Source organism: Anabas testudineus, chromosome 1 (assembly GCF_900324465.2).
Source record: "Anabas testudineus chromosome 1, fAnaTes1.2, whole genome shotgun sequence".
NCBI lineage: Eukaryota > Metazoa > Chordata > Actinopteri > Anabantiformes > Anabantidae > Anabas > Anabas testudineus.
Window position 1 is genome coordinate 7048067 of NC_046610.1, and position 27591 is coordinate 7075657.

The 27591-nt window shown below is 37.0% G+C and overlaps 2 protein-coding genes across 3 annotated transcripts in view; both read right to left on the reverse strand.

Annotated features, from left to right (window-relative positions):
- Nucleotides 1–13934, reverse strand: part of tmem131l (transmembrane 131 like) — a 28020-nt gene extending 14086 nt beyond the window's left edge. For both annotated transcript variants that reach the window (XM_026359596.1, XM_026359595.1), the window contains exons 1-6: nt 13768–13934; nt 12956–13029; nt 9669–9712; nt 3216–3287; nt 749–872; nt 541–657 (exon numbers count right to left, since the gene is read on the reverse strand). In XM_026359596.1, coding sequence (XP_026215381.1) covers nt 541–657; nt 749–872; nt 3216–3287; nt 9669–9712; nt 12956–13029; nt 13768–13891 — 555 coding nt within the window. In that variant the 5' untranslated portion in view covers nt 13892–13934. The remainder of the gene's footprint in view (nt 1–540; nt 658–748; nt 873–3215; nt 3288–9668; nt 9713–12955; nt 13030–13767) is intronic.
- A 1182-nt stretch (nt 13935–15116) lies between these two features.
- Nucleotides 15117–27377, reverse strand: mnd1 (meiotic nuclear divisions 1 homolog (S. cerevisiae)). The gene is made up of 8 exons (XM_026359410.1): nt 27247–27377; nt 26472–26537; nt 25948–26005; nt 24305–24453; nt 23196–23270; nt 22937–23051; nt 18738–18782; nt 15117–16628 (listed from the first exon to the last, which is right to left on the reverse strand). Exons 1-8 carry the CDS (start codon nt 27247–27249, stop codon nt 16522–16524), a joined length of 618 nt encoding a protein of 205 aa, XP_026215195.1. The 5' UTR covers nt 27250–27377; the 3' UTR covers nt 15117–16521.
- Between the last annotated feature and the right edge of the window lie 214 nt (nt 27378–27591).

A 27591-nucleotide genomic window follows, 5' to 3' on the forward strand; every position in this document is an offset into this window, starting at 1 on the left:
TCTGAATTAGCTAAACTGTTATCTGAACAAGTTTGTGTGGAACAGCAACACAGACAGAGAGACTGGAGTGAATGTTAGCTCAGACGACACAGTGGTCCGAAGAACTTAAAGACTGTATTCTGGTCATTCTAGTAATGATGAAGTATGTCTACTAAAGGTGCAAATGGGTGGTAGTTACAATATTACATAAAATATTTTCTCACTGTTTTTAGCTGGAGGCAAAAGTTAAACACCACTGGTTTACCTACTTGTGACATCTTGACAACGTTCTAATAGTGTATGTAACTAAGTTTTTGACTTGCTCTGGTTGTTTGTGAGCATGAGCATGTAAAATAAAAACAAACATGGATGCTGCTAAAGAAGTGCTATTTTTAATCGCGTTTAAAAGAAGCTCGGTATGTGGTAATATAACCAATATGCAAGCACCATACCATGCGATAAAACCTGAAGCAACAGAAGGACCACATGCATGTGTGATGTGGGATTTCACCATTATCAAAACAGAACAGACTATAGAGCAGGTGTATTAATGCAACTGACCTGGTATGACAGTAGCCCATGGGCTGATGTGTTTATAAATAATGTGTTTTCTACGTTGCCCTCCTCAGATGGAAGGAAAATTAGTTTAAAAGATGCCTTCCCTCTGGGTGGGATCACCTAGGACAGAGAGAAAACATGATGTAAAACATTATTTCACCAGTGTACCCAAATTATAATAATAAAATGAGGTGCTCACATGGACACTTACTCTTCTGTGAAAGGAAGGTATGTAAAAATGCCTGCTGGATGTAAACATTGACAGCAGAGTCACAGGAACTTCCTGGCTGGGGTTGTGTATATATATGGTTTCAGCTCTTGGCAGCCCCAGTGGCCTGTAAAGACAGACAGAGCGGCATCATAAATAGCTGAACTCTACTCCTCTAAGCCATTGCACATGTAGCACCGTGGTCAGCTGGGAGAAAAAAAAAAAAACCTTGGGGAAAAAAAAAAAAAAAAAAGAAAAAAAAAAAGGTACAAACTAAAATTAAGGAAGCGCATCAAATCTTTTACAACTCAAATATTGAGTTAGCTTATTCATGAGACTTCTAAGCCTTGATTATACCACATTTAAGCCCTTAGAATATGGAGTAGTTGAAGTGGTTACTGTTTTTAACTGTTTTAATTTTAAACACAGTTAACTTCCACTGGACAACACGTCCCATAAATAGAAGCTTATACGTTTTTAATATGTAGATTAGCACACAATGAAACAGACTCACATATCTTATATTATACCAAGGTAAGAAGTGTGAACTCTTCATTGCTAATCAAAGAGCCCTGCTCTCACATGAAAAACCACATATACAAATAGGACATAAGCAAGGCTATGAAAAGGCTTTGGGTTGCATCAGCTCAAATATTGGCTTTAGCAAAATCGCCTATAATCAATTACAGCACTACAACATGACACTTAAACTAAAGCTACCACTCTATTTCTCTGTGTCTATGTTTGCCAACATTCATAAATATTATGGCTAACAGAGTTTGGATGTGAGGTACTTTCATGTGAGCTAAAAATCAATTTGAGTGGGTTCTGGAGATAATCTTGCATAATGCAAAGTGTGTGCATGACTTAATGTAATTCTATTTTTATCCTCTAGATGTACTGGCTAGGGTAGCATAAATTAAAAGTAACCTCTGTACAATATAATGCATACAATAATATAACCTACTGTCTAATACACACCATCACTTTAAATCTTCTATGGCCAGAGAGGTGGTGGTTCACCTTATTATATTTAGATGCCAGGGTGTTGTTGTTGTATTGCACTGCATTCAAGTGACAAGCTGTCATTGGTTGTGTTTTAGTGCACAAACAACACATTTAATCTATTAAGGGTTGACAAACTGAATTAAGCTAAAATTAGTACAAAACCTATTAATTGATTGTTGTACCTGACTCGCAGTACATGTTAACCTACTTAACCTACAAAACATAAGATCTAAATAAAGATTAGTGATTTTCCTAAACTGGCAAAAATAGATTAGCTTTAAAGGTGTGAATACTTATTATTATATCATGATGTAAGTCTTTTTCTGGGCAAAACGTTTTTCTACTCTACAACTTGACTTCTTTTAAAATAGACCCAAACAGACCCGTTCAGTTAGATTAAGATTGTAAATAAAATAGAAGAAGGGACAGAAATCTTAGGTCAAAAGGTGAATAAAAAGACAGAAGTGCAATTTTATTTGTTGCACTAAAAACAAAGGTTTGTTGTAATTCTTGTTGGCCAATTCCAGGTGAATGTTATACAACCTTCTAAAAGCTTAAAGTCTGCAACATTATCATTACCAGATTGTTGACATTGTCATTTGAAAAGTTCCATCAAGCCTCAACTCAAGCATTTTTCATTTCCTGTTTGTCTGTGAGTGTTTAATTTTACTTTCATTTAACATCTAACACATTAGTTTTCAACTTGGACATGCATGCAGTGTATTGAATTAACTGAAATTAAGTAACTCTGACTTATTGCTCAATATGCATAAATAAATGGACATGGACAGACACCCTCTCCTAACTAAAACTAAAACCATCAATAAATACCAAACAGTTGTCCCCTTTTACCGCTTTGATCTCAACCACAAATACCCAGTGTCAATTATGTTTCAGTCCAAATACTCATCTAATACTAGAAGAATGTTTGGTCATTTGCCTGGTTTCTGAAATCTAGATGTATAATATAAAATATCACAAAATGCTGCAACTGTTTGCTTTTAATAGAAGCAATGGGACTGCTGTCTAACCACAGCTTTGCATCTGATATTCTGGCTACTTTGGGAGTATGGAGGCAAACAGTAAAGCCCTTGACACTTATGACTGGGGTAAACCCTCTCCAATATGTGCCTTGGCATTGAGAAAGTGAGCTTACTGCCATACTTGGATAGCCTGTCTGTTCTTTAACGTTGAGGCCGCTTCAAATTATAAAAGCTTCCCTTTCTGTAGGATTCCTTAAAGCAAGATGCAACTTGGTATGACAACACTGTCTTATCTGACCTCAGTTTAAATGAAGTCAGTAGTTTTTTCATGTTTTCAACATCATTCAAGACCGAGAGATGGTGAAATTAAGTACACTTTATTCTGGCTTTAGTTTAAGGTTTTGTAATTTTGAAATTAACAACATCTATCCTTAATAGGACACATCATATTAAAACAAAGAAGTGAGAGTAGGACTTACTGCATCCCAAAATCCAGCAGTGGGGGCTGAAAGTGCAATGACCTCCCATTCTCCCGTGTATATGGAGTGGAGCTGGTGGAAAAAAGAACATAATAAAAAACATAAAGCTAAATGACAGTATGTACATTTATTATGCATCACTAAAAAGTCAAAACATAAAAATAAAAGTGTCTGTTTGAATACTTTACTAACAAATACAAACAAATCACCATATAAATAAAATTATTTCCACTTTTCAGTGGACCATGTGACAGTTCATAGTTAATAACTGCTTCACATCTCCTAGTGTAATAAAGGGACTAGTCTCATAAAGAAAATCTTAACTTTCAGCAGCCAAGTTAAATGTATGCATTTTAAATTAGTCTAAATCCAAAACTTTTTTCTTGTTATTCCTCAGATCATTCCATATAATTAATTCAAAATTATACAATTTCCTCTTGCTTGGCATAAGAACAAAATGTTCTCAAAACCAAATAACACAGCGGTTTAAAATCTAGATCTGTAACTGAGAAATACTGGAAGTCTAGTAAATGTCAAAAACAGTGATTTGACCATCCCAAGAACAAGGTTACATGTTTGTGCACGTTACCTTGTACAAACGACAGTGTAAAGCCATGCAGCTTGAAAAGGGTTATTTTTGATTAGTACCAAGTAATTTTTTCACCTAAATATAATTTACCCCCAATGGGATGACATCAATTTCACGTAAAGAATTCCACTTTAGAACAACATGGCAGGTGCATATAAAATTAATGTGCTTTTCTCACAACTGAACAGCATGTGACAGAAGCTAAACACAAGCAAACAACCACAAGTCACGGTTAAAACAGGAAACTCTTCAAACATCGGCTCTCACTTATAGCACATAGTTAAAACCTTAAATATGTTTTAGCAAAAACCAAAAAAATGAAGCAAAAATTTCATTAGGTTTAATTATGGATTGTATTAGATGATAGTGTGTTTATTAGTGTGTGAGGTAGGGATGCAGCAGCTGATCTGTGGCTGCATGAGTGTGCATCTATGTGTGCATGTGTGATAAGACTGAACCCTGTTGACAGAAGACTCTCACAGCTGTTGACCAACAAAAGAAAGCAAGTCGACATGTAGATCACAAGGGCGAAATAGTGTGTTTGCCAATGGTGTAGCCATCTTTAATATTTGTTTAAGCAAGTAATTTTTGAGTAGGTTCCCACTGCAGTTGAACAAAAGATCAGGAAGAGACAGGGATGCAAGAAACTAGACTAGACATCAAATAAAGAGCTGCTAGAAGCTGTAAAATTACTTTAGAAGAAATAGAAGAAAAAAAGCACTGAAAAATTTAGCTATTTTAAGAATCTTCTCATAAATAGACTTCAACTTCAACGATACATTGAAATCAGGCTTACAGCATCAAACACTACAACTAATGATTAGTATTTTATCGTAAGTATTATGGTTACCAAAACATTTTGATAATACATTTTTTATGGAACGATTAATAAATCAGCACATCATTTGAGTTTTAATAAACTGTACAGCAGACAGGCAGCGACCACTGATGTACTCAACAAAACTGACACAAGCCACTACCAGTTTTAGACTTGAGGCTTGTCTGGGGAAACACTACACATGCCTATTTTGGTAGTGTAAGTGTAGTTTGTCTGTAGGGCTTGTTTGTAGAGGCACAATCTACTGATAGATGGCAGTGAACAGGTAGAAACTCTCAATACCAAGAAACCTGTACACCCCTATACCAAAATAGTGTTGTAGTCGACACAGATGGTTGGCAGTCAACTCTTTCTCATTAGGAGGCCATCTGTGTCACATTTAGACAGACTCTGCTGGGCCAAAAGCCCATACAGCAACACTTTGCCATTCTAGTCTATTCCATAACTTAACTTATAAAATTCAGTGACACTCCTTTAAACGCACAGAAAGGCTAAATGGCCAAAATATAGTAACAAACACCCAATAAGACTGTTTCCTGTGCATTATAGTTAAGTAAAATAGCTCTAGTGTTGGGTGACCATTCATATTAATAACAGTTCCTCATACCAGTCCCCAATGGCCTAATGCCACGCCAGCTACGTAAGGCATACTGATGTCTGTTCGTTGTTAGGTTGACTAGCAGGCTGCAACACTGATGTGCAGCGTTAAGGCATAAAATGCAGGCAGGCATTAGGTAGGAGAGGAAGTGAAAAACAGTTGTTGCAGTGGTCAGAGTGCTGGTTTCAGTCAAAGCTAGAGGTTCTGTAGTGATCTAAATCATCAGTGCTAAAAGACTAAAGATGAAAAGACAACACAGTTATAAACAGTGCATTTTAATCAGGCAAATTTTATTCATGCATGCACCCAAAATAAACTATGTTGTGAGTTTTGTGCCAGCGAATGCACAATATGTGGGCTTGTCTTGCAGGCATGTATGATTTCAAAACAGACAGAAATTTAGAAATCAATCACTATCCATAAAAAAAGGATTTCAAAGGAAACACAAACTCACCTGCTGAAGTAATAACATTTTTACATAAAAACTACATCGTCCATAACAAATTCTCCCAGTGTTAACTAGAGAATGTGGAAAACGCTAAAAAAAAAAAAAGGTGCACCATGTAAAGCCAAAGCTAAGCCGCTTTAAACTACTGAATCTAAAAGTAGCATTCTAACTAGCAAAACAAGTGAGGATTACCAAATTGCCTCTGCTGATTAATTATCACTCATGGAGACTCAATGCTGAACAGGCATAGACAGACATATTGTATGTTTATAGAACAAATGCAAAAAGTAATGTCAATCTTAATATGTGTAGTGCTTCTCAATCCCCGTTCCTTTCTGGTATATTCCTACATTTAATCATGTATTTATATAAATTCTACTGGTGTGTCTACTAGTGTGACTATCAGTTATGAAAGAGGCCAGCGCAATGTGAATGTTTTAACTGTAGGAAGACAAGGTGCAGGAAATCAGACCAACATCAGCCCCTGAAAACAGTCACAGTATACAGAACCTCTGACAGTGTACAGACCTCTATCATCTGATTTGGCAAGTATGTGTGGTTAGTGTTTAACAGAACAATGTCTACTGTTGGCAGGGGGAAAAAAACTTGACATACTGTACTGTTGAAAGTTTGATGCTTTATATCCAGCTCTACAAACAGCACTGTCGTTAGCTAAGTGTGTAAAGGCTCTACCAAACTGGATTGCTTTCTGAGGCCAATGCTATTACAACAAGCATTAAAACAGCACTGACAAACATGAAAACCCATTGGTAACCCTGTAGCTGCCCTCTAATAAACAAATGCTGTTTTTTGCTGTTAGGCCCAAACAAGTATCAAAATCAAAATGGGAGCATTTGCTCAGTCTAAAACAATAACAATTTACTTAACTAGAACAATTAACAACTAGCAACATACAACAATACACAAACAATGACATTAAGTAGCTGCAACACTCAATGCATAGGTCCAGTTAAAGCCACTCATTCACGTGAGATCAAGGACAGAGTCGTAAAAATGCCTCATAGTTCATTACTTTCTGTGTGACAAAATGTTAGCATTACCCTTCTGTCTTTAGATTAAGTCTGTGATAACAAAATGCAGTGGCACAACACAAATAGGCTGGCAGTGCGTGCTAACAAAATGAGATACAACACTGTCTTCAGTACTTATATAATTGCTATAATCTATGTTGTGTTAACTGCCAGCTCATTCATAACCTGTCAAAAAGTTTAACTTTAAACTCTGTTTGAGGGGAAACAATGTGTGTGAGTTAGCATGAGGGGTCAAATGTGAAGGAGAAATTATGTTGTCTGCCCACATAAGTTTTCCAAGAAGTTTTGCAGGATAGACAGGTGATATAGATCAAACATTGCTGTTTGAAAATGTCAGCAGCTTCAAGATCACATAGACTTTTGTCTCCTTAAAAGTAGATAGCTGCAATAATATGATGTGGAATAAAAGACCATTTTAAAAGGAAAGCACTGACTGATTAGAATCTACAGTATATACACTGATTAATACAAATGTAGAATTGATTAGTTTCAATAGACAAAAGATTCAACATCAAAAATACTGTACTTTCTTTAATGGTTAGTGTAGAATCAGGTTCGTATGTACTTCTTTAAACACACGCAGAAGGAGTGCATTTACCTTGTTGTTTGTCTAAGTAACTTACTCTTTTCTCAGTTCAACAGAAGCTCCCCTCGAAGAAAAACTCAACAAGTGTACAGCTGAGGTGTAGTTTAAAGGTTCTGTCCACTGCCATGGTACAAAAATAACAAGTTATGCTTGGTGCTACTTGATCCCCTGGATCCAACCCAAATAAAGTCAATGTTAGCAGTGACCTCAACCATGCTCTAGGAGAGAGGTTAGGACCAGGGGAGAGTTTAGGTCAACTGGTGTTCACACATTTGCTGAGCACAGGATAACAGTAAAAACAAAACTATTAAAACCACATGGCACCAGGACACCTACAACTTATTAACACCCAAGAGTGGGTTAGTGCCAGAAAGCTATTTTTAAAATCATCATAACAAAGAAGAAAGTAGATTTTATGAAGTCATTGATCAAAGTAAAAATTACTATAAAGACCAGGAGAAGAGCTACTGACACAAGGCTGGACTTCGAAAGAGATATCATTAACCTCTGTATCTGCAGCCTGCTTTGCTCTTTAGGCTAGAAGAGAGTGTTGGCAGGTCTGCCAAGTGCCTGATAACCCAGGCATGAGAGGCCTCGCAGCCCAAAGCTCTTGAGGTCTCCAGGTCAAACACTGCTACAATGCCTCCTTGCCTGTTAGCTTCCTGGTTTGAAAAACTACCGTATTACCCCAATGATCAGCAAGTGTTGCCTTGATGTAAACCAGATGAACTTTATATCACAAATGAAAACATACCACTTTAAGGGAGTATTCCAGTGATTTAGTATTTTCATAAACATTAGCAAATTCACAAGAGACACAATTTGACAAAAGAATTACCAAAATAAAAGGAGGAAAGTTTCCCTATCGTGTTTTCTGCTTCTTACTGCTAGATTTACGCTGCCTGGTTTGATTCAAACGTCTGTTATACAGAGAAGACATTAAACAACTGTTTTCACAGGCTGACAAGTACTCCTCATAACTAGCAAACTGACATTTCTATACGAAACCAGTGCTGTTCCCCTTTAGCTAACTTAAACTGCAGAGAATGGATATGTATACACTACTTTTAAAATCATTCGGCACTATTTAGCACACATTATCCAATGTTGGTGCAGTTCCTACACACACTTGCAGGGAGTTCATGTTTTGCTAGGTTGCACATCTTTATCTTGGGGTGTTGGACTGTCATGATACTGCCACAGTGTGTTATATAATAACAGGTCTGTGAAACAACACATCAGCATAGAATTACAAATATCTTGCAGAGACTTTAGCTGTACTGTAGCTGGGATACACAATTGAAGAAAAGAAACAGGAAAGTGTGACTAGTTCAGGTCACAGACTGGACTTTCTACTTTATCAGCATTGCTAAAATACGCCGACTTTAAAATTATTTGAGAAACAAAGAAGCCTTACGATGAACTGGACCTAGCAGATTATTACTGATGTTACTAAAATAAAACCACTAACTGTTGATATTTTGCTGGAAACATCTACATTCTGAACAATTTTCAGCAGCAACAAAAACAGCTGGGAAAGACAGACCTCCCATTTTTTTTTCTCTCAAGGAGTTCTAAAATTAGTCAGGAATTTGGTTCTGTGCCTCTCTAACACACGACCCCAATCTCTCTCCGTCACACACCCCCTTACTTACCAGCATAAACAACATAGCCTGCGTATGGAGGACGTTTTATTAACATTCAGTCCTGTTACCCAGAAACTTGCCTGTGTCATTTCCCTGTGAACATATGTCCCTATAGATATAGTTAAGTTCTACATGTCAATATAAATTGACTATAATTTGTAGTGTCTTGAATATCTTTAAAGTAAGTTGGAGCATCTTTTTTTTTTTCAACAGCACTTCTTGTCTTTACAGTACACAATCATTCTTAAGTGCTGCAGAGGCAGGCCTGTTTTTCCATAGGGCTACTCACAAACCAAACTGACACCACAGATCTGCTTTCATTCTGTGTCTACTGTATAATTCTAGTCTACACTATACAAGAGGAACACTTCTGTATGATGCAATCTGTATGTTGGTTTGGGGTTTGTTGGTAATTATGTGGCTTAGTGGAAAGTCTCTGCCTGCTCCCAAGTGCCACCCGCGAACAGGTGGAAACGTTTCATCAACTTCACACACTTAAAACTGCTGAATGTATGTTTGACTTTCTTTGACTGATTTTTAAACCAGCAACTTCCGGTTAAAATGTTTTTATGTCTTTTTCTTCTGGGATTGCTGATTGTCATAAATATGTAATGTATTACATTAAAATGTGTCAGAGAACCCATAGAGTTTCAGTTTTATACTGTTCCAAGAGAAGATGAACTAAAAAAGTCTTACCTGTCTTCTAGTGGAAGACTATCTTTTCGTCGCTCCTTCTCCACCTGACAGTGGAAAAAAAAAGACTCATGGTCAACATAGCAAACATTAAACCTATTTAATTACAACTGTAAAATTACAATGGCAAAACAATTTCCCTAATTGATTCATAAAGTTTTTAGAATTGAATTAAATTCATTCTACAATCGTGCTGTGGCCTAGAAATACATCATATCAGGAGGATCTGTGTAAGTGTACTAGTATGCCAAACTGCCTTCTGGCTACTATGATTATTTTCATAAACAAGTGGCTTGATGCATAGTGAAACACCACCAACTGCTCTGATATGTTCCAATGTGTATCTGCATTTTATTTTGTAAAGTGTCAGAGGTTTTATTTAGCATAAAATTTGATTTAACTGTAAATGAAACCAAAATGACCAAGCAGAAAACTGGAATAGCCTTGGGAGACTAAAACTGGCATTACATATTTTCCACCCAGACTTCAAATTAGACAGCAGGCAGCAATTTCTGTCAGTGTTGGCAGGGTATACTGTAGTTCTCATAATAAAACAATGAACATTCAGGTTGTTGTCCACAACATGCTATCTGGCTGTGCATGCAGGATTACTGAAAAAAATCTGAAGGTGCCTAAACAATAATTTGTTATAACTGATAACCAGGACACAGTTTACCATGATAAAACTTACATACATTTGTGTTCATTAGTTAATGATATTCAGTTCCACTTAAGCCCTTCCATGTGTTTAACTTTGTAACACTAATAACATGTTTCCCGTAGACTACAAAACATTCTTCCTCACATTCACACAATTATCACAAATCATGTCAACTTAAATTAGTGGGGATATTTAGTGACTCTAAACCATGTGCATACTTCAAACTACTGCCAAACAAGATTATACTGTAATGTACTGAGTTTACTTCCCTTAAAAGAACATTTAACTAGTAGTGCACTAAGTTATTTGAAACCTGCCTTTTCAGTGTTGTAATGCCTTGGACTTGGATCAAACCCTGATTGGACTGATAATAGTGTGTAAACAACTAAGCAATTTCATGAGTGATAGAGGGCAATGTGCAATATTGGAGGATATACTTCAAATCGCAGCACACTATTTAAAAACACAAAAAACAAACTCAAATCACAAATATACAATGAACATTCAACAGGGAAATACCATATATGCACCATGCACAGCCTACAGGGATTTGGTCAACAAATGAAGAACATACAGTTTCCATAGGAACAATGACAGATGTTATGGCTACATCAAAGCTTTGTGATCACACCACAAAGCAACACTGGTGCAAAACAAATGTCAGTTGTCTGTGCATAGATCATAAATTTGTATGCATTTAATCTTTCCACCACTTCTTTATTGAAAACTACTCTAACTGGACACCAAAAACAAACACCTTTAGGAATGTAAAGAGCATCTTAGCATCAGTGAAAAGCTGTGTTTATGACAATAATAAATGCCTGTCAATTAGTGAAAACATGAGCCATGTTGTTTCTACTAAAGTAGTGACCACTTTAATATCTCTAGTTACAGTCATTAAGCTATTGTGGGCATTGCCGCAAATCGAAGAGCATGGCTGCTTTATAGCAGACTCTCATTAATAGGATGTTTGCAATGACAACGGATTGCAATTTGAAAAGAGCAAAAAAAAAAAAAAAAAAAATCTTTGTTTTGTTGTGTATTATATCCTACAATGCAGACACATTCATGACTCAAGTGAACAAGGTGAAACTGATTTTCCAGCGGATTAAGATCTACAATGACAAAACACATGCTAAGGAGTTCTGTGAGTCTGTCAGGTGCGTGATTAAATGAGGAGGAATATTCAAAAATAGAGCCACAACATTTATAAATTAATATGAAAATATTATAAGATGAATAGTGGGGTTTAAAATATGTATGACCATGGTTTGTACGCAAAACACATAACTCAATAAGAAAGATGGAATAGAAAGAAACCTGAACTAATCCAACAATTACTATAAGACTGGTACCTATTTAAACTATGTGACTCAGTGATTATGACTGCTGTCCAATTTGATATCTGATTTATTTTAACTATAGATCACAGCATATTACATTCACCATATTGCATCACCACTTAAATGAGACCGCAGGACCTTTTAACCAGCTGATCACCAGCAGGAGTATTGAAGAAAGACATATACGTCATGCTCTATTTCACATAACCCATGTAACTGAGACAGTCGCTCCATTCACTGCTGCCTATCTAAACAGGACACCTAACAATGTAAACAATTCTGCCATCTGCCAATTGGTGTGCAAGGTAGGGGGTGAGTGGAAAAACACTTTCCAACACTGATTTGCTTCCCCCTCCTTTCCAGTTTTCCTTTTAAGCATATTTTGCTCATCTATTTATCCAGCCAACCCCTAAAATTAGCTTTATAGTTTAATAAATGAAATGTGTTGTCTGTTTGTGGTAATAACTGCAGTGTGCAGATTGCAAATCAAGTTTTTAATGACTCTGCTAAATATAGTAACATCAACTGTGCAGATTTCCACATAAAATCTAATAATAATCTAGAGAAATGCTGAAACTTCCTTAATGGATTCAAAATAATCTGGTCTAGCCTCCTTGATAATTTTTTCATTATTTTCAATGTAACTAAATTATCAACCCATGTATGTTTACAAAGGACAGCAGAAAATGCCACACCCCCCTCAGGTAACATGACAGTCAGCTGTGACCTCATGACAGATGATCAGTAAACACTGAGCTCCTGCTGTTTGTGTTGCTCTTGCTCCATAATTACATAATCACCACACACACCCCTCTGGGACGTGTTTGAAAAAATGTAACTCAGTTCCCTCCACAGTTAGCTCAAATAACAACAGATGCAAAACTAATTGGGAAAAAACTTGTTGCACATTAGCATTCAGACTGTGTCACTCCCAACGTGCTACTCATTAAACTCATAATGGACACCGCGCACAAAAGAAAGTAAGGAGGAGCCACATGGCAGGTGGCCTCCCGCTCTGGTTTCATATCAAACTATCAAGACACTGGCGCTATGGATTTTGAATTTGCACGTCGTCCTGATCACAAAATCGTGTTCTTTGCCCTCATAAACGAACAACTAAGCACAGTTTAACTAGCTGCAAAGTGAAGTGAAACACAATGGGGATGCACCATTCACACACGTGCTCCTGCATCTGGCATTTGAAAAACTGGTGCTGTATGTTTTGCATCATGTTTCTCATTTCCCCTTCACTATAAACATGCCCAAGGAAGGAAAGCTGAGCTTACCTGAAGCGGGACCAATGGGTCTGCATCCTCTGGTTGCCAGACCTCGACCACGCTGGTGGACATCTGACTCAGAGCTTTGCGAGAGGGAGAATTTTAATTAACAGTGAGGAAATTATGCAACATGGGGAGGAAAAGATTCAAATGGAAATGCAGCACATCTAAGCTGTCATATTAATATCACTGCAAGCTATGATCCTGCACTACTATTATAGCGTATTAGGAACGAGTACACTGAAACCAAGTGGATGATAGTCACTCGAACAAGTGAGGAAATGACTTCTTGGTCTCGGCAGCTTGACAAAGGCTGTTTGCTAGCTGCTTGATTAGCAGGGACGTTAGCTCGGTGGCTAACGAACTTGGAAAACACATCTCCTCTATTTCTAGCGCACACACGACCCCTTAGCCGTGTAGATGTAGCTTAGGAACTCATTTACGCTTATTTCATTGCTAACTATTGCCATGAAGTGTGGATTTGAAGCCGCGATAATACGCTACTTCCCCGCTTGACAAGTTGTCGTTTCGTTTCGTTTAATCAAGCAGCAAAGGGAACTGGCAGCTAGCATGAAATAGCAGGCTGATAAAACATTAGCTACAGCCGTCTTCCAGTTCAGTATCAAATAAAATATGCCCAGTTGAAGATTTAAAAATGCATTGAGAGCTAGTTTTGAGTTTAAGTGCCATTTGGATAATTTCACTCGCCATCCATATTCCAGTACTGTCAAGTCAACCTAGCTAACTTAACGTACTTTTTCTTAACGGTAGCTTTAACGGTGCCCCCCCCCAGGAGCAGCAACATAAAGGGGAGTACAAACCTTGCAGTTGAGCCCCTCCATGCTGGACGTAGGGTAAAAGTAACTGTAGTATTCCTAGTAGTATATTAATCCACGTTTTCCTGTGACAGTGGCTGCCTTGCTGGAAGTCCTGTAGCCCCGCCATGCTGCCCTCTCTGCTAGCAGCCGACCGTGTGTGTGTGCGTCGCTGTGCTGGTCTTTCAGCCGCAGCTCCCTCCCTCTGTTCCTCCCCGCCTGCTCCAGCACATTGTGCAGTGAGATCAGCCACTGTCACTTCAAACACGGCTGTTTACGTGTCCGGTGCTGGACACGAACCAAACAAAGCTGTCTAAAAAGACAGACGTGCATCATGTAGTGGGACTGAATGCTGTGGGACACTGTTTAAGTACTTTGCTTCTCCAGTGTTGTGCTCCTTTGTGTCTATACCCCACTACATCTGAGCCAGGTTCACTCGGTCTAATTGGGGTTTTAATCATTTGATTCTTTTCAATTTACTGGAAATTTGTACGTCTAAAGCAGAATATCATTTTGGGTTCTGCATCCTCCACTACGACTCTGTTAATTAGTCCATTTAAGAAGTAACCAGCTACAAGGCTGCACACAGATTACCTTTAAATAGGTTTGACATTTCTTTTATAATTCATTGTTCCCTGGAGTCCAAGTTACCACAGTCACAGTGTGTTAAACATGAGAAGTAGAAATGCTATACACTTATAAAGAAAACTAGGAAAAATATATAATATGTAAAACCTATGGTCATTTTATATGTACTGTTACACATTAAACTACCTAATATTATATAAAATAGTTCAAAGTACCTTTACCTGAGCCTGCTTCAACATTAAAAAAAGTACATAGACATTTGAAAACACTCACAGGCACATAATTCTCGTACTTTTTATTAAATTAAATTTTACTTAAGTGACATTTTTGCTCTAGGACCATTATAGTGGTGTATTTTTACTTTTCAGTAGCTGTATCTTTTTTTTACTTAAGAGATCTGAACACTTCCTTTTTTGTGTACAGCCTTTATGCTGATACAAACTACAGAAGAACATACTGTACTTATAAAATACAATGCATTATTATATATTAACCCAGTGGTTCCTGACCTTTCTGGTTTGTGACTCTTTACTTTTGATATTGCACATTTTGTTGATAGCACTTATGTGTTTAACCTACTTGGGGTCACTGAGGAAAATTACCTGCAGTAAATGCTATTCATACCTACTGTATGATTTTTTATGTTAAGCCTTTAGTCAGCATAATTATTGTATTGTTGATCTCTGAGGATAAGACACATTTAACCAAACAACCTGCAATTAATAGCAGTCTTAAAAGTAATAACAGTGAGATAAAACTATGCAAAGTCTCTTAGGAACGCTTTTACTCTCGGCATGTCGCATTCATAGAAACCATAGCTGGAACGGGTTGGGCAGGTACACACATGTACAGGTTAGTCTTCTGTGGATGGGTCAGCTCTAGTAAACAAAAGCACTACTAGGCATTTAGATTTTTTTTTTCTTGTAAACTTCTGTGTAATTTTAGCAAGAAGTGTAAGGTTGCCACAATAATACAACATAAGAACTATGACATTTGCATTGCACATTGTTTAGTAGCAGATTATTCTTATTACTGTACAAGTGAATGTATGCATTAGAAAGAATTTAAAATGAATAGTGAATTATGAATTGTGTCTGTTACTACTGACATGCTCTCCTTTGACTGGCTCACAGATAAAAAAAAACAAAACTTACATAACTAAAAGTAAGTAACAAATCAACAGAGTATGTCTATCATTCATCAACTGGAAAACTAACGACAAGCATATTTGAAATTTAAATCGGCACACCCAGACACATTTGCCTTGTCAACTAGGTCACCGAGTAAACACAGAACGCACAACTGCCTGCTTTGCATCTGGGTTGACATTAAAAAAATGGGAGGCAAGAAAGCAGAGCAGTTGTCATTCTAGATGTGTAATAAAAACAGTGTTCCTGTTTTGTTCATACAGAAAGCGAGTGTGCAGCTCTGAAAATAGAAGCAGCTTATTTTGCAACATCTCAGTGAAGAAATAAAAGTACAAATAATAGGAACCCTGGTGTAAATACAGTTGTACACTCCACACTTAGGGATTAATACCACAGCAGAAGAACATTTAATTAGCAACACAGGAAAAGAGATTCTGCAAAAAAAGTAAATTTACTTTTAAGTTTTACAGCATGGTAGAAAAAACATCCTAAACATCTCTTTTGTAATTTAGTTCTCCCAGTGTGGTTCTGGTGAATGAAGAGCTGGAATTCTTTCCATTTCCCCCAAATAATATAAAGGACAAAGTGAACAAACATTTGATTCTAAACCATCTGTTTAAACCATATAAATTAGATCGCTGGCAACATAGAAGTGTCAAGTGTTAATGCCTTTCCATCATCAACTTGGAGCTCTCAGTTTCCAGGCTAACAGGTGTCCCAAAACTCAGACTGCTTGTTGTGTGTATCATAGACCCCTTCAACTCTAATAAGCACTAATGGGTGGTTCAGTTTCTTTTCTGCTTGCACCAAAGCAACAGGTCTGCTGATAAAGTCCATCTGTTGCAGTAAAATCATTGAACTTTGTCGTTCTTCAAACCCCGACTGTCCTAGTGCATTTACTTTTACGCTACATCAACAGAACAGTAACTCGAAATGCAAAGACCAGGAGTGGATACTTCACAGCTACACAAACTGTAGCTTAAACACTTATTTTATCCATTATTCATGGTACAAAAACTGGTCATCAGTCCATGTAGTCAAAGTCCTCAGGGATCCCAAAGGCTTTATTAATGCGGCTGTCATCAAAGGCAAACTTCTTCTTTGTCCACGACTTGATGGCAAAAATATTATCTGAAAACAGAAATCCAAACCTTTACTCAGTGAGTTGTGATGCACTGATGGACATAGTGTGTAGTGTGAGAAGGTGTTACAGCCCAGCTCAATATTCTTGTACTTGAGGATTTTGATTCTGATATACTTTATTGACCCCCATGGGGAAATTGTTGTTGGACAGCTGCACAAACATGGTTGCTCTTCCTACAGGTTCTTGTCCAAAAAGACTGCCAGGAGGAAGCAGGACTCAACAACTACTCTACTAACTGAGCCAAAGCCATCCAAATGGATGACAGCTGAGTCCAAGAACAACCATCTGTCTCAGTGTCTTTCAACACCTAACATACAAAAGCTGTTTTGTACAGTAGTTCAATTATTTTTGCTCAGCACAGTCTATTTCCCTATCACTGACTATCAACAACAACTTAAAAATATTTTCAAGAGTTAGAATCTGATGAGCGGTAACAACAGTCTTAACCAGGCCGGGATGCTCCAGTTTATAATGTGACAGATCTTTTGGAAGAAATTTCCAAATTCCGATTTAGTTGTGCTTCTATTATGAGAATACTGTGTTTTATAATAGGAAATTTTAAAACACTATCAATAGATACATAAATACACAATTCAGACCGCAGTGCATTTACAAATTGTCCTGATAACCTTCCACAAGCCACTAATCAAAATTACTTAATTCTATACTATTACTTTTCTATTGTTGTTTATTTTCTAATCTAAAATGGTTTCTGTTAATTGAAAGAAAGTGATTTATGAGACAAGTTGAAAACTCTGGATGTCTTATTAACCAAGACAGTAAATAAAACGGCTTTCCGAGGATCAGTGCTTATCTGATCATTGGCTTTTAGTGATTAGTATGAGTAGTAAATTAGTAATGCTTTTCACTAAAGTCCTCTATGATCGCCTACTCCAGTTTTGACAATAAGCAGTTAAAATGCATGAAATAACTTTGTCAGGACATGAGAGAGTGTGGGTGTGACATGGCCACAGGTTAAAACCAGACACTGGTGTTTCTGAGATATTACAGTTTCAAGTTTTCACAGAACAGGTTGCAAATTAGGCAAGGTTGTTACTTAAGCCTGCTGGGGACTTCTGTGACCTGCTAGACCAGACAAGTGTGCACTGAAATACCAATGCACATAAGCTACATTAGTAGGACACCTCCACATAAAGCCATTTATTCCACCAAGCCCAGAAAAAGTGTATAACTGTATAATTGTTGCCATTAATAAAAACAACATATTGTATATAACAAGAAAGAGAAGAAATTAGGTGAAGATGTAATAGAAGAAGAGACAAAGGTGTTTACAAAGTGCTTGTAACAAAACAGCTCATATGTGAAATTATATCTCACTTGTCACTTGGGTGTTGAGTATGATGCTTTCCAGAGGATATATGGAATAGAATATATGGTGCTTTGAGGAAACATTACGCTTCTTTGAGGAAATAACAATTCCCAGAGCACCTTGTTTAGTTGTGTAAACCACAGAGGAGGGAGACTCAAGTCATGGCACATATGACTCACTGTTTCTCAAAGTTGGTACAATTCTATGGAACTAAAGCAAAATGTACAAAATAAAACTAGACTCTGTTTGCTAGTCACTGGAAAAGTGACCTCAAGAGCCAAAACAAAACAGGCCCAGCTGGTTACAGTGATCTTCAAAGGTCAGCTGTCTCCAAGGTTGCCACTCAGGTCAACTAATGCACAGACAACCTATGTGCTGACATGCAGGACACAAAGTGCTTTTACAACCCTCTGGGTAGGAGTAGTCATTCATGCAACATCATTCTTATTAGAATTGGTTATTTTTGTATTGAATATTTGTACTTTCTGCAACGACTATAAAATTCAAAACAAGTCTGGAACTAATGACTAACATGAACTCAATTTTGAGTTATTGTTTATATTCGGTCCATGTGTCCCAGCTTCTCAAAAGTGAGGATTTACAATAAGCTGAAATTGTATTAGTCATTCTTACTTTCACTTAGATTAAATTCTTAAACTAAAAAAACTAATCTGGTCGATCATTTAAATAACTGTTAGTTGTAGCCTAACTCTACTAACTAAATTTGTTATTAAATGTACATGTATTAAAAGGACATGTGACTTACCTGTCCACCTGGAAACAGCTTCTTTTGCTACAAGATTCGACTTTCCTACAAAACAAAATTTGTGATCATTAAGTATCTTATAGATTAAGCTTACAATGTGTGTGTAAGTGATTTATCTTTTGAAATATTATATACACCAATGGGCAGAAAAGACTACAGGCAACCAACTAAAATGTTAAGCATTCTTTCATTTAACTAGATATTGTTAATGCAACAATATATGTATTTCCTTAAGTCAGACAGGGCATTAGCACTAAATGTAATAAAAACTTAATGACACCACAGGACAAGGAACAAATTTACCTCTAAAATGATGACTAAGACTAGGAAAATCATGTTACAGCTGAGAGAAAGCAAAACATCATTGTCCATTTTGTGTTGCAAATATGTACACTGAGGTCCATTTACTAAGATTTGTTTTTAGTTATATGTTTTTGAGATAGCCAGACATACTGTATATAGGCTTATGTAAAACTGTCATGAAACATTTAACAATACAGAAAACATACTGACAACAAGGATAAATTATGGTATGAAGCAAAAAAACTCTCTTAATGGAGGAAAGTATGGTGAGTGATCTGATGTTAGATAACTACAGTCACACAGTGAACACAAATAGTATACTATTAGATTAAAGTGGACAGTCCCTGCAGCGGGAAACAGCTAAGCCATGTGCTCTAACTGAAAAGGCCTGTGTGACATATCCAGATTCCAATAAAACTAAATCCTAAAACAGCAGGTGAAATCATATTTCTCTGCATTAACCATTTATTTCTTTTCTTATTAGTATTTAAAAACAATATCGTCTTGATTCTATTACAACATCCACAGACACATTTAGATGCTGTATTGTTGGGACTGGCCCACAATCCAGACTATATATCTATATTTATGTCTACTGTTGTATCTTTCTCTTGTATACAACTATTTTAGCCCCAGTTTACAGCATGCTTGGCAGAGTTCTCCACAATTTGTCCTTCATAAAAAGCAGATGAGTGATGTGATCCAGTTATCAGTACAATAGCTGAGCAAAAACATCTGGTACGGTTTTCATAATGGGCGGTATACGCATAAGCCTAAAATTGAAATTTATTACAGCATTTATTAATCATGCCACAGTGAAAACATTGATATAAACAAAAATAGGCAGCAGCTGCAAGTGGGAGGGTGTGATACACAACAAATGGACAAGAAACAGGACAGGAAAGAATGATTCTTCAAAGTTGTAAATAATTAAAAAATGCGAAAACGTCATTGTGCTTTATGGTTTTCCATTCAACAGTCATATACATGTCTGAATACTAATGGTAGGTCTCCAACTTTTTTACTCTACTTTGAGCTTTGTTGAACAGTGGTATATTTTCCAGGCACACAGCTTTGACATTTGTGTCTTTAGCTGTTCCCATGTTTTGTGGTTTTTAACTCTGAGCTTATTGGTCTGGGTGTGGCAACAGTTGTGAAACATCCTGACCTGACAAAATGCTGTCTGTCCACTCTGACGCTGGCATTTCCACATTTATTTTCAGAGGTAATTACAGTGAGAATGAATGTGTTTTTAACTAATTGGCCCTATGAGAAAAGCAAAGCTTACTCCATCCTCAAAAGTGGTTTGGTTTCTGTTTGATACTGTTTGTGGTTTTTAATCCAACCTGCAACAAAAGATTATTGGATTCACATGTGGAAACCACTGACAAACATGCTGTTTGTTAAAACAGTGAAATCCAAAATAAAGTAACTGGTAGTATTTATTATAGTCAAGTATATAATACTTTAGTTCTCTAACGATCCCTACCTCCAACTCAAATACACAGTATTTTTATAATGTTGCTGTGGTGCCTCAACAGACACTTGCTCTCTGAACCTAGGTATCATGTATACAACTATCCTAGACGCATGAACAAGTCTGAGCCTATTCTGCAAGTTCAGTGTAAGGCCCCCCAGCAGTAAACATAACAGTCATGAACTCAGTGGAGCTTTACACAAAGCTATTCACTGAGGAGAGATGGTTATCTGTAACAAGGCTGAGTGTAGTGTAGTTCAAAAAGACAAAAATTAGACATGTAGACAAGTTGACGAAATGTGAAAACAGACCAGCAAAGACAGTGAAAGGGAGACAAAGCCTGTTATTCCTTTGTTTCACCAACATTTGGGAGTAACTAGTAAATTTGTATATGGCATGTGTATGATAGATGCATTATATGACTTTTACCGTCTACTCTGGTAGTTACTCAAAAATACTAATAAAAATCCAATGACGTTCAATATAATATAACAAAACATGTAAATAATTACACCATTTTTAATTTATAAATTACTTATTTGATTAGAGCTACATCTATTTATTAATGATATACTATTATATACTAATATGGAGAGGTGCTGTCAAAGGCTTTTGTGGTTCAGCCTGGCAGCAGCACAGAGGAATTCTCTTCTAAACGTTTCTGACCAAGCCTCTCCCATCTAACCAATCAGAAAAGGCAAATTATTTCTGCTTGACTGGTGACTTTTGTATCTTCCCTTAAAATTTCATAAGGCTTATACCTGAAGGGCTGGGCAGAGCAGAGTGGAGTGGCTTGGATTTAAAGTGTTGTACTACTACTTGATTCCCAAAATTGACATACTGTAATTATAAATGTCTAAAACATTAGACATTAATGTTTTGGATTAATAAATTGTTTATTTAGTATGTAATTTAGTCAGGAACAAATTTCCTCCCTGACAAAGTGACTGTCAGTAGATGTAATATTATTAACATGCTTGAGTGGAAAAGGACAATAACTACATGCCTGATGCCTGATGTAAGACTGGGAGGTGCAGGTAAACCGACCAGCACACAGCTCAGCTGCAACATGAAAACAAAGCAGTAAAGCAGTAAGGATCATTGTAATACCACTGGTAAGGAGTGTTACTGTGTACTGTGTGACCATACCATAGAAGAGGTGTGTAACAACCAGTAAATAAGCATGACCAGTGGCCTTGTCTTTACATATTTTTTTTTTAAAAGTGTTTAACCCCAACTCTTCGAGCTGAGAGGTCAGAGGCTACAGTGTTTAGACTGCAGTTAAAACCAATGTGCAGTTCTTAGAACCAGGCTGCAGAAAAGCAGACCCTGTTGTGGTGGGAAGACTCACACTTTTCATCTATACTGGCTTGTATGAACATATAAGTTTGTGGTGCAAGCTGACAGTTTTTAGACTCATGATAAGTTCTCACTTCTCTACTCACTTTGACTTGAACTGTGGGAAAGTGTGACCCTGCAATATGTTTGTTCTCAGCAGCAAATTTAAAGAAGAGGAATTTAGTGACAGGTATGTGCACATTATAATCTTGTCCCAAGTGGTTTTACACAGGAAGATAATCCATCTCCAGCTGTGTTTGAATAGACAGTCGCACCATGATATTACATAATATGGTTACTTGTGTCCCTGGTCACTATTGCACGTCTCTTAAAGCAATTTGATCTGTTTTATGCATTTGGATGCATTCACACCTTATTAAGAGCTGTCTGAACATCCTAGATAGCATTGTGAAATGTGTCAGGAGGGAATTTGAGCGTGTAAAATATGTTTTGCCACGTCCTGCTTATGTTTTTTTAGCGCTGTGAGTAGGTGCTTTTGACTGGTGGCCAAGTTCATAGCAACACTGTAACACTGTTGTTACTGAATGTTTTTTCAGAACATTGTTTTCATTAACGAATCCATCTCAGTGCTGAACAACCGATCTGCTGAACAGCTAAAAAGGGTGAAAATGTTAATCTCGGTTAACTGCACTGTATTTGACAATTCGTGGGCGGGTATACTGAAATAATCAAACTCCCAATGCACAACCTTGCATTTATTATCTGGTGTGAAACCACTTATTGGTAATAGCATGAGTCATACAGAATCTCCTCAAATGCTTTTTTTTTTGGATGTTGTTCAGCACAGATCCTGGTTTTAATAAGAGATCCTGGAGGCAAAACAGCATTAACTGCCTCCATGAGCCACCTGATATTAGAATGTAGTGCCCCATCTTTACTCACTCATTGTGTCTAATTTCCTTTTATACACTAAATGATGTTGAATCTGGAGACAAACAACTATTTATTCAACCAAGTGCAAGACCAATCAGCATTATCAAATAAATGCTTTCCACCATGCTTTGCTGCAAGTAAAAATTATAGATAACATTTTGTAAAATGAGTTAGGCTGCATACTCACTCATCTCCTCAACAACTTCTGGGTCACATTCTTTATATTTCTCCAACTCGGCCTGCAGCTGAGTACGCTCCTCTCTCAGAGCCTGAAACTCCTTCAGCAGAGAGCTTCTTTCCTTCTGCACAGACACAGATTGTTTTAGTCATATTTATATTATAACCTAACCTTATTAATAGGTATCATTCATGTTATTTTATTCACTGTGTTACAATTAGACATCTATTCCAAAGAAAGGTGGGGAAGCATGTGAAAATCTTCTTACTGTATCTTGACGTCCTACTTTTGCTCTTTCAACTGCCTTCTGTAGAGACATTTTGCGTTGCTTTGCTTCAGAAATCTTTAATGTAAAGGAAACTTACATCAGGGGACGTGGAGCAATATAACAATGTAGATCACAGAAGTGAAAAGTTTCACAAAAAAAAAAAAATCTAATGTAATTTACAGTAACTTTTAAAAGAGAAGCAGTCGATTTAAAAATATTCAGCTATAAGTCTCCACCATGTTGTTGTTACTTGCATGGGTGGTAAAGCATTTGAAATAATAGTGTGTATTATTGTATTCATATCTTGCATTTCACAGATGTCGTTTGTCTTCGCAACCGTTTCAATACCTTTATGTTCTAACTACAATAAATACACTGTTAAAATCTTAATAGAAGGTGACTGCTAGAATTAGCTGCTAATTTGCATTAATAGCTAATTACAGTTCTGTTAAAGCCTAACTGTAAATTGTTACATACTACTGTGACACAGGGGGAAGAAGCTAAGTTACAATTTATTTAATTATACACCAACCATCATATAGATATCTCACCAATGTATACTTTCATACTTTTGGTACAACCAAACGTCAATAATCCAGGTCATTATTTAGCGACAGATTGCTGCTTTATAACATTTAACTTCTGTCCCAGAAATGTGGTGGCCAACGCTCTCTGAGGAGTCACCACCCTCACACCATCTGTCTGCCATGTAATAGGACAAAGAACTGGGTCACTAAAGACGATGAGACATTTAAAGACTTCCTGGTTTAACTTTATGTAAAGATGTGGAGCATAAAAGATGACCAGTTCTATGTTTTAAATAAGACTATGAAAAGAGTAAGTGGTATTTAAAAAAAGTAGAATATTTAACTCAGAGGAACTTGTAATCAGTAACTGATCTGTGGTATTGTCTCCTTTTCCCGTCTTCACTTTCTATAAGCAGAAGTATTTTCTGAGCTGTGAGTTAATTTACTGTAAACTACAGTGAGCAGAGAATAACCTTCACCTTTTCATATCCTGTATACAGTGTATTATTCTGTTTTTTGGCAATGTGAAGCTTTAGATATAGGATGTTATTATAGTCAGAATACAGCTTTGAGGGGGCTCACCTGTTTTTGCACCTCCTCCAGTTTGTGTTTGCGAGCATGCACAGCTTTGCTGGGGAAGGCCCAGTAGTAGTTGGATGTACCTACTCTTTCACAGTCCACCATGTTGTCATCCACCAGACTCTGCAGCACTTCCTTCACAGTCATGGGAGCTTAAAACAGCAGAAAGAGGAAAGAACACCTTCCACATTAAAAGGGCCATAATCCTTTTATTACACTGTGTTCTCAGAGGAGCTGATGCTATTTGTGGATCACTGATTTGATTAGTGGTAGAGGTATGATTGGTACAGACTTAGAAGACTTTAGGCACTATTAACTGTATCTGATGTTTGGTATAATGTTGGTTTCTACTGAGAATTTAAAATAATACAAGTCAGCATCAGGTCTCCATTTTTTTACTTTTGGCAAGGCTTAGCGCTAATGTTCACCAAACTAAACCCACACATCTGTAGCCTGGTGGTTTTATATCTGAGGAAACATTGCATGAGGGGATATAAGCGAGCAGAGTTACATCTTGAACAGTGTCAGTGGTGAAATGTGATACTCCCACACGTTTGCTCAGTAGGTCCAAACTGAAAGAGTTGATTTGCTGTGTTACTATGCTATCAGGATGTTGAACAGCAGCAAAAATAAAAAGACAAGCATAAAAAATCATATGATGGATGGATTAACCACATGCCATGTGATTAAAAATACTCTATTTTCCAATCCTGTGTTTCTTGTCTGTTGACGTAATTCAAATACCTTTTTGCACCTTTTATTGTAACCCAATGTTAATAACATTCCTTTTTTAATTTAGCTGCGATCACTCCCTTGGCCCCTTTTCCTCACATTTGCTTCCCTTCTACATGACAAAATGCCCACAATACAGATCTTGTTGCCCCCTCCCCCCATCACTCAGTAACTACATCAGAACAGCAGTCTGAAACATGTGCTTTTAATCACAGCAACAAGATCCAGTTTCACCAGATTAATGTTTTGTCTACTTTTAAATAAAATCTCTCCTCGGTTCACCCAAACACACGCAGCTCTGTTGCGCTTCAGGGGGAGCACTTTAAAAGCTTTTATTTTTGCACATATTCCCTTGACAGTAATAATGCATAACTCTGTGTTGGCATTGAAAGAATATGTTTTATTTGAAAACCAAAAGCTTTCAGCAGTACTCTGCACAACAAGAGTACTGCTATCGATAGGTCTGGTTCTGCTTATACAGACTCAGTACAGTTAAGATGGTAACAGCTAGTCTTGGTTGCTATGGTAATTTTGCAGGCATGTCATGTTTTTCAAGAATGTACAAAGGTTTGCAAATAATGGCTTGTGGGCCAAATCTGGGTCTCTCAGTGAAGTTTTCCCTCTATATAGTCTGCATCAAAACATTTGCATTGTTATAACAGCTAATAACAATCAATGATTTGCATCACAAATACATGACAGTGAGAGCATGGCGACATAGCAACAGCACTTTAATTCAACTGTAAATTAATAGGTGCCCTCAGGTACAATCATAAATAAATAGTTTCAGAAACCTGATATATTCCTTATATGAATAAAATAGCAGAAAGGCTGAAAACTTGATCAGCTGAGCACAAACGGTATGGATGGATGTTTTTGTGTTTTCTCTAGCAAAACTGCTGCTCACTACTCACCTATGCCCTTTGTTTTAGGAGCGATCTTCTCAATGTCTTTCAATTGAAACACATCTTTCTAGAAAGAGAGTGTGAGAACATATTTAAGGATTTTTTTAAAAAACACATTAAAAGGAACTACTGAACAACCACCTATGCCACTGTCATTATGTGAGCTGTATTTTGAATGCATTGTACTTGTGTTTTCCTGGATAAATTTAGTACACTAAAGCTCCTGTGTTACTCAAGCATTCAGGCTTTCAAGGTTCATTTATGTTTTAGAGGGTTTGCATGTTAACTTCTGTTCTATTTTGTTTATTTCTTATGAGCTCGCACACACTGCAACATGTAGACCAGGGCAGTACTTTGATGAATTAGTTGTCATTCCCTTACCAAATAAATAAATAAATAAATCAACATTACAAACATCAAATCACTACTCTTACGTTTCATAGAGCAAAAGGCTTGTGGAGGCTGAGAGACCACATAGTGAAATGGTGTCTATATTAGATCTTAATGTGGTCACCTGCAGTGGGAAAACTCACCGATTCAAAGAAAATCTCCATCATGCGAGTTCTCTTCTCCTCCAAACTTAGTCCTTTTTTCTTTGACTGTAATAGAAAGTTGAATGTAACAGCTAGTTTACTAAGTACCATCATGCTGGAGACAATAAGCTAATATGTAGGATAGATTATTATATTTTTTTCAATGATTTCCTTGCATTATTTACATGCATTAATTAACAATACATATATTAAAAATGAACAGCACTGTAACATACTGTACATTGGCCATGTACGTCAGTGTTGTAATACATCTTCCAGCCACCACGGGCAGCACTGAGCAGCGCCATCTTGGATTTCACATAAGTTACGGGTTAATGGAAATTTTAGTAAACCCCCGTTTCTGTTGCATTATATTCGTCTTAGGACGAGCACTTTGTCCCAGATAACTCGCTAACAAACCCATCCTCTTTATAATTTGTTCATATCCCCACTGTCACCGCAGTCAACGTCCTTAATAAGCACCGAGTGGACGAAATGAATGTGTAGCTCTTCGTAAATTCAGGAGTGACACTGAAATGAATACGGCTGCCTTTAATTAAATCTGACGCTTATGTAGTAGTATAGCGAAAGGTTTAAACTCGTAAATGTTGAGTTTTAACTGAATAATGTTGAGTAATGTTAATGTTGCTGTCGGTTGGTGAAGCTGACGCCATCACTCTCTACGAGTGAACGTTAACGCACAAAAAAAAAAAAAAGCCTGCGACACCTCAACGATCGTCAATTCAACTACAGGCAAAGATTAAACGCTTCTTACCATTTTGTAACGTAGGTTGTGTGAAAAGCTTCCAATAACGTTAAAGTTTTAATAACCAGCGTCCTTATTCCTGTGTTTGTAATCCACATCAGGTGTACGTCAGACGACACTGAATTTCCCGCGTGATTCGATGTCGACTTCGCGGCTCCTTGTAAACCCAAGAGTCCCCACGCTGAAGAAAGCGTGTGCCAAGATTTCAAGTGAATAAGTTAAACACGTTATAGTGTCGAACTGTAACGTGAATTTCACCCTAATTTATTAAATTTGTTATTTTCGCCTCTTAACAGCTATGTGTGTGTTTTGTTCAAAGTTTCATAAACCATAAAATGTGTGTAGTCGTTGTAA

Excerpts from the sequence above, each read along its gene's own strand:
- mnd1 (XM_026359410.1), bottom strand. Across the intron at positions 24,454-25,947 it reads TCCTAAAACAAAGGGCATAG|CTCCCATGACTGTGAAGGAA; the intron begins GTGAGTAGTGAG and ends TGCTGTTTTAAG. Across the intron at positions 23,052-23,195 it reads AAGTAGGACGTCAAGATACA|AAGGAAAGAAGCTCTCTGCT; the intron begins GTAAGAAGATTT and ends GTGTCTGTGCAG.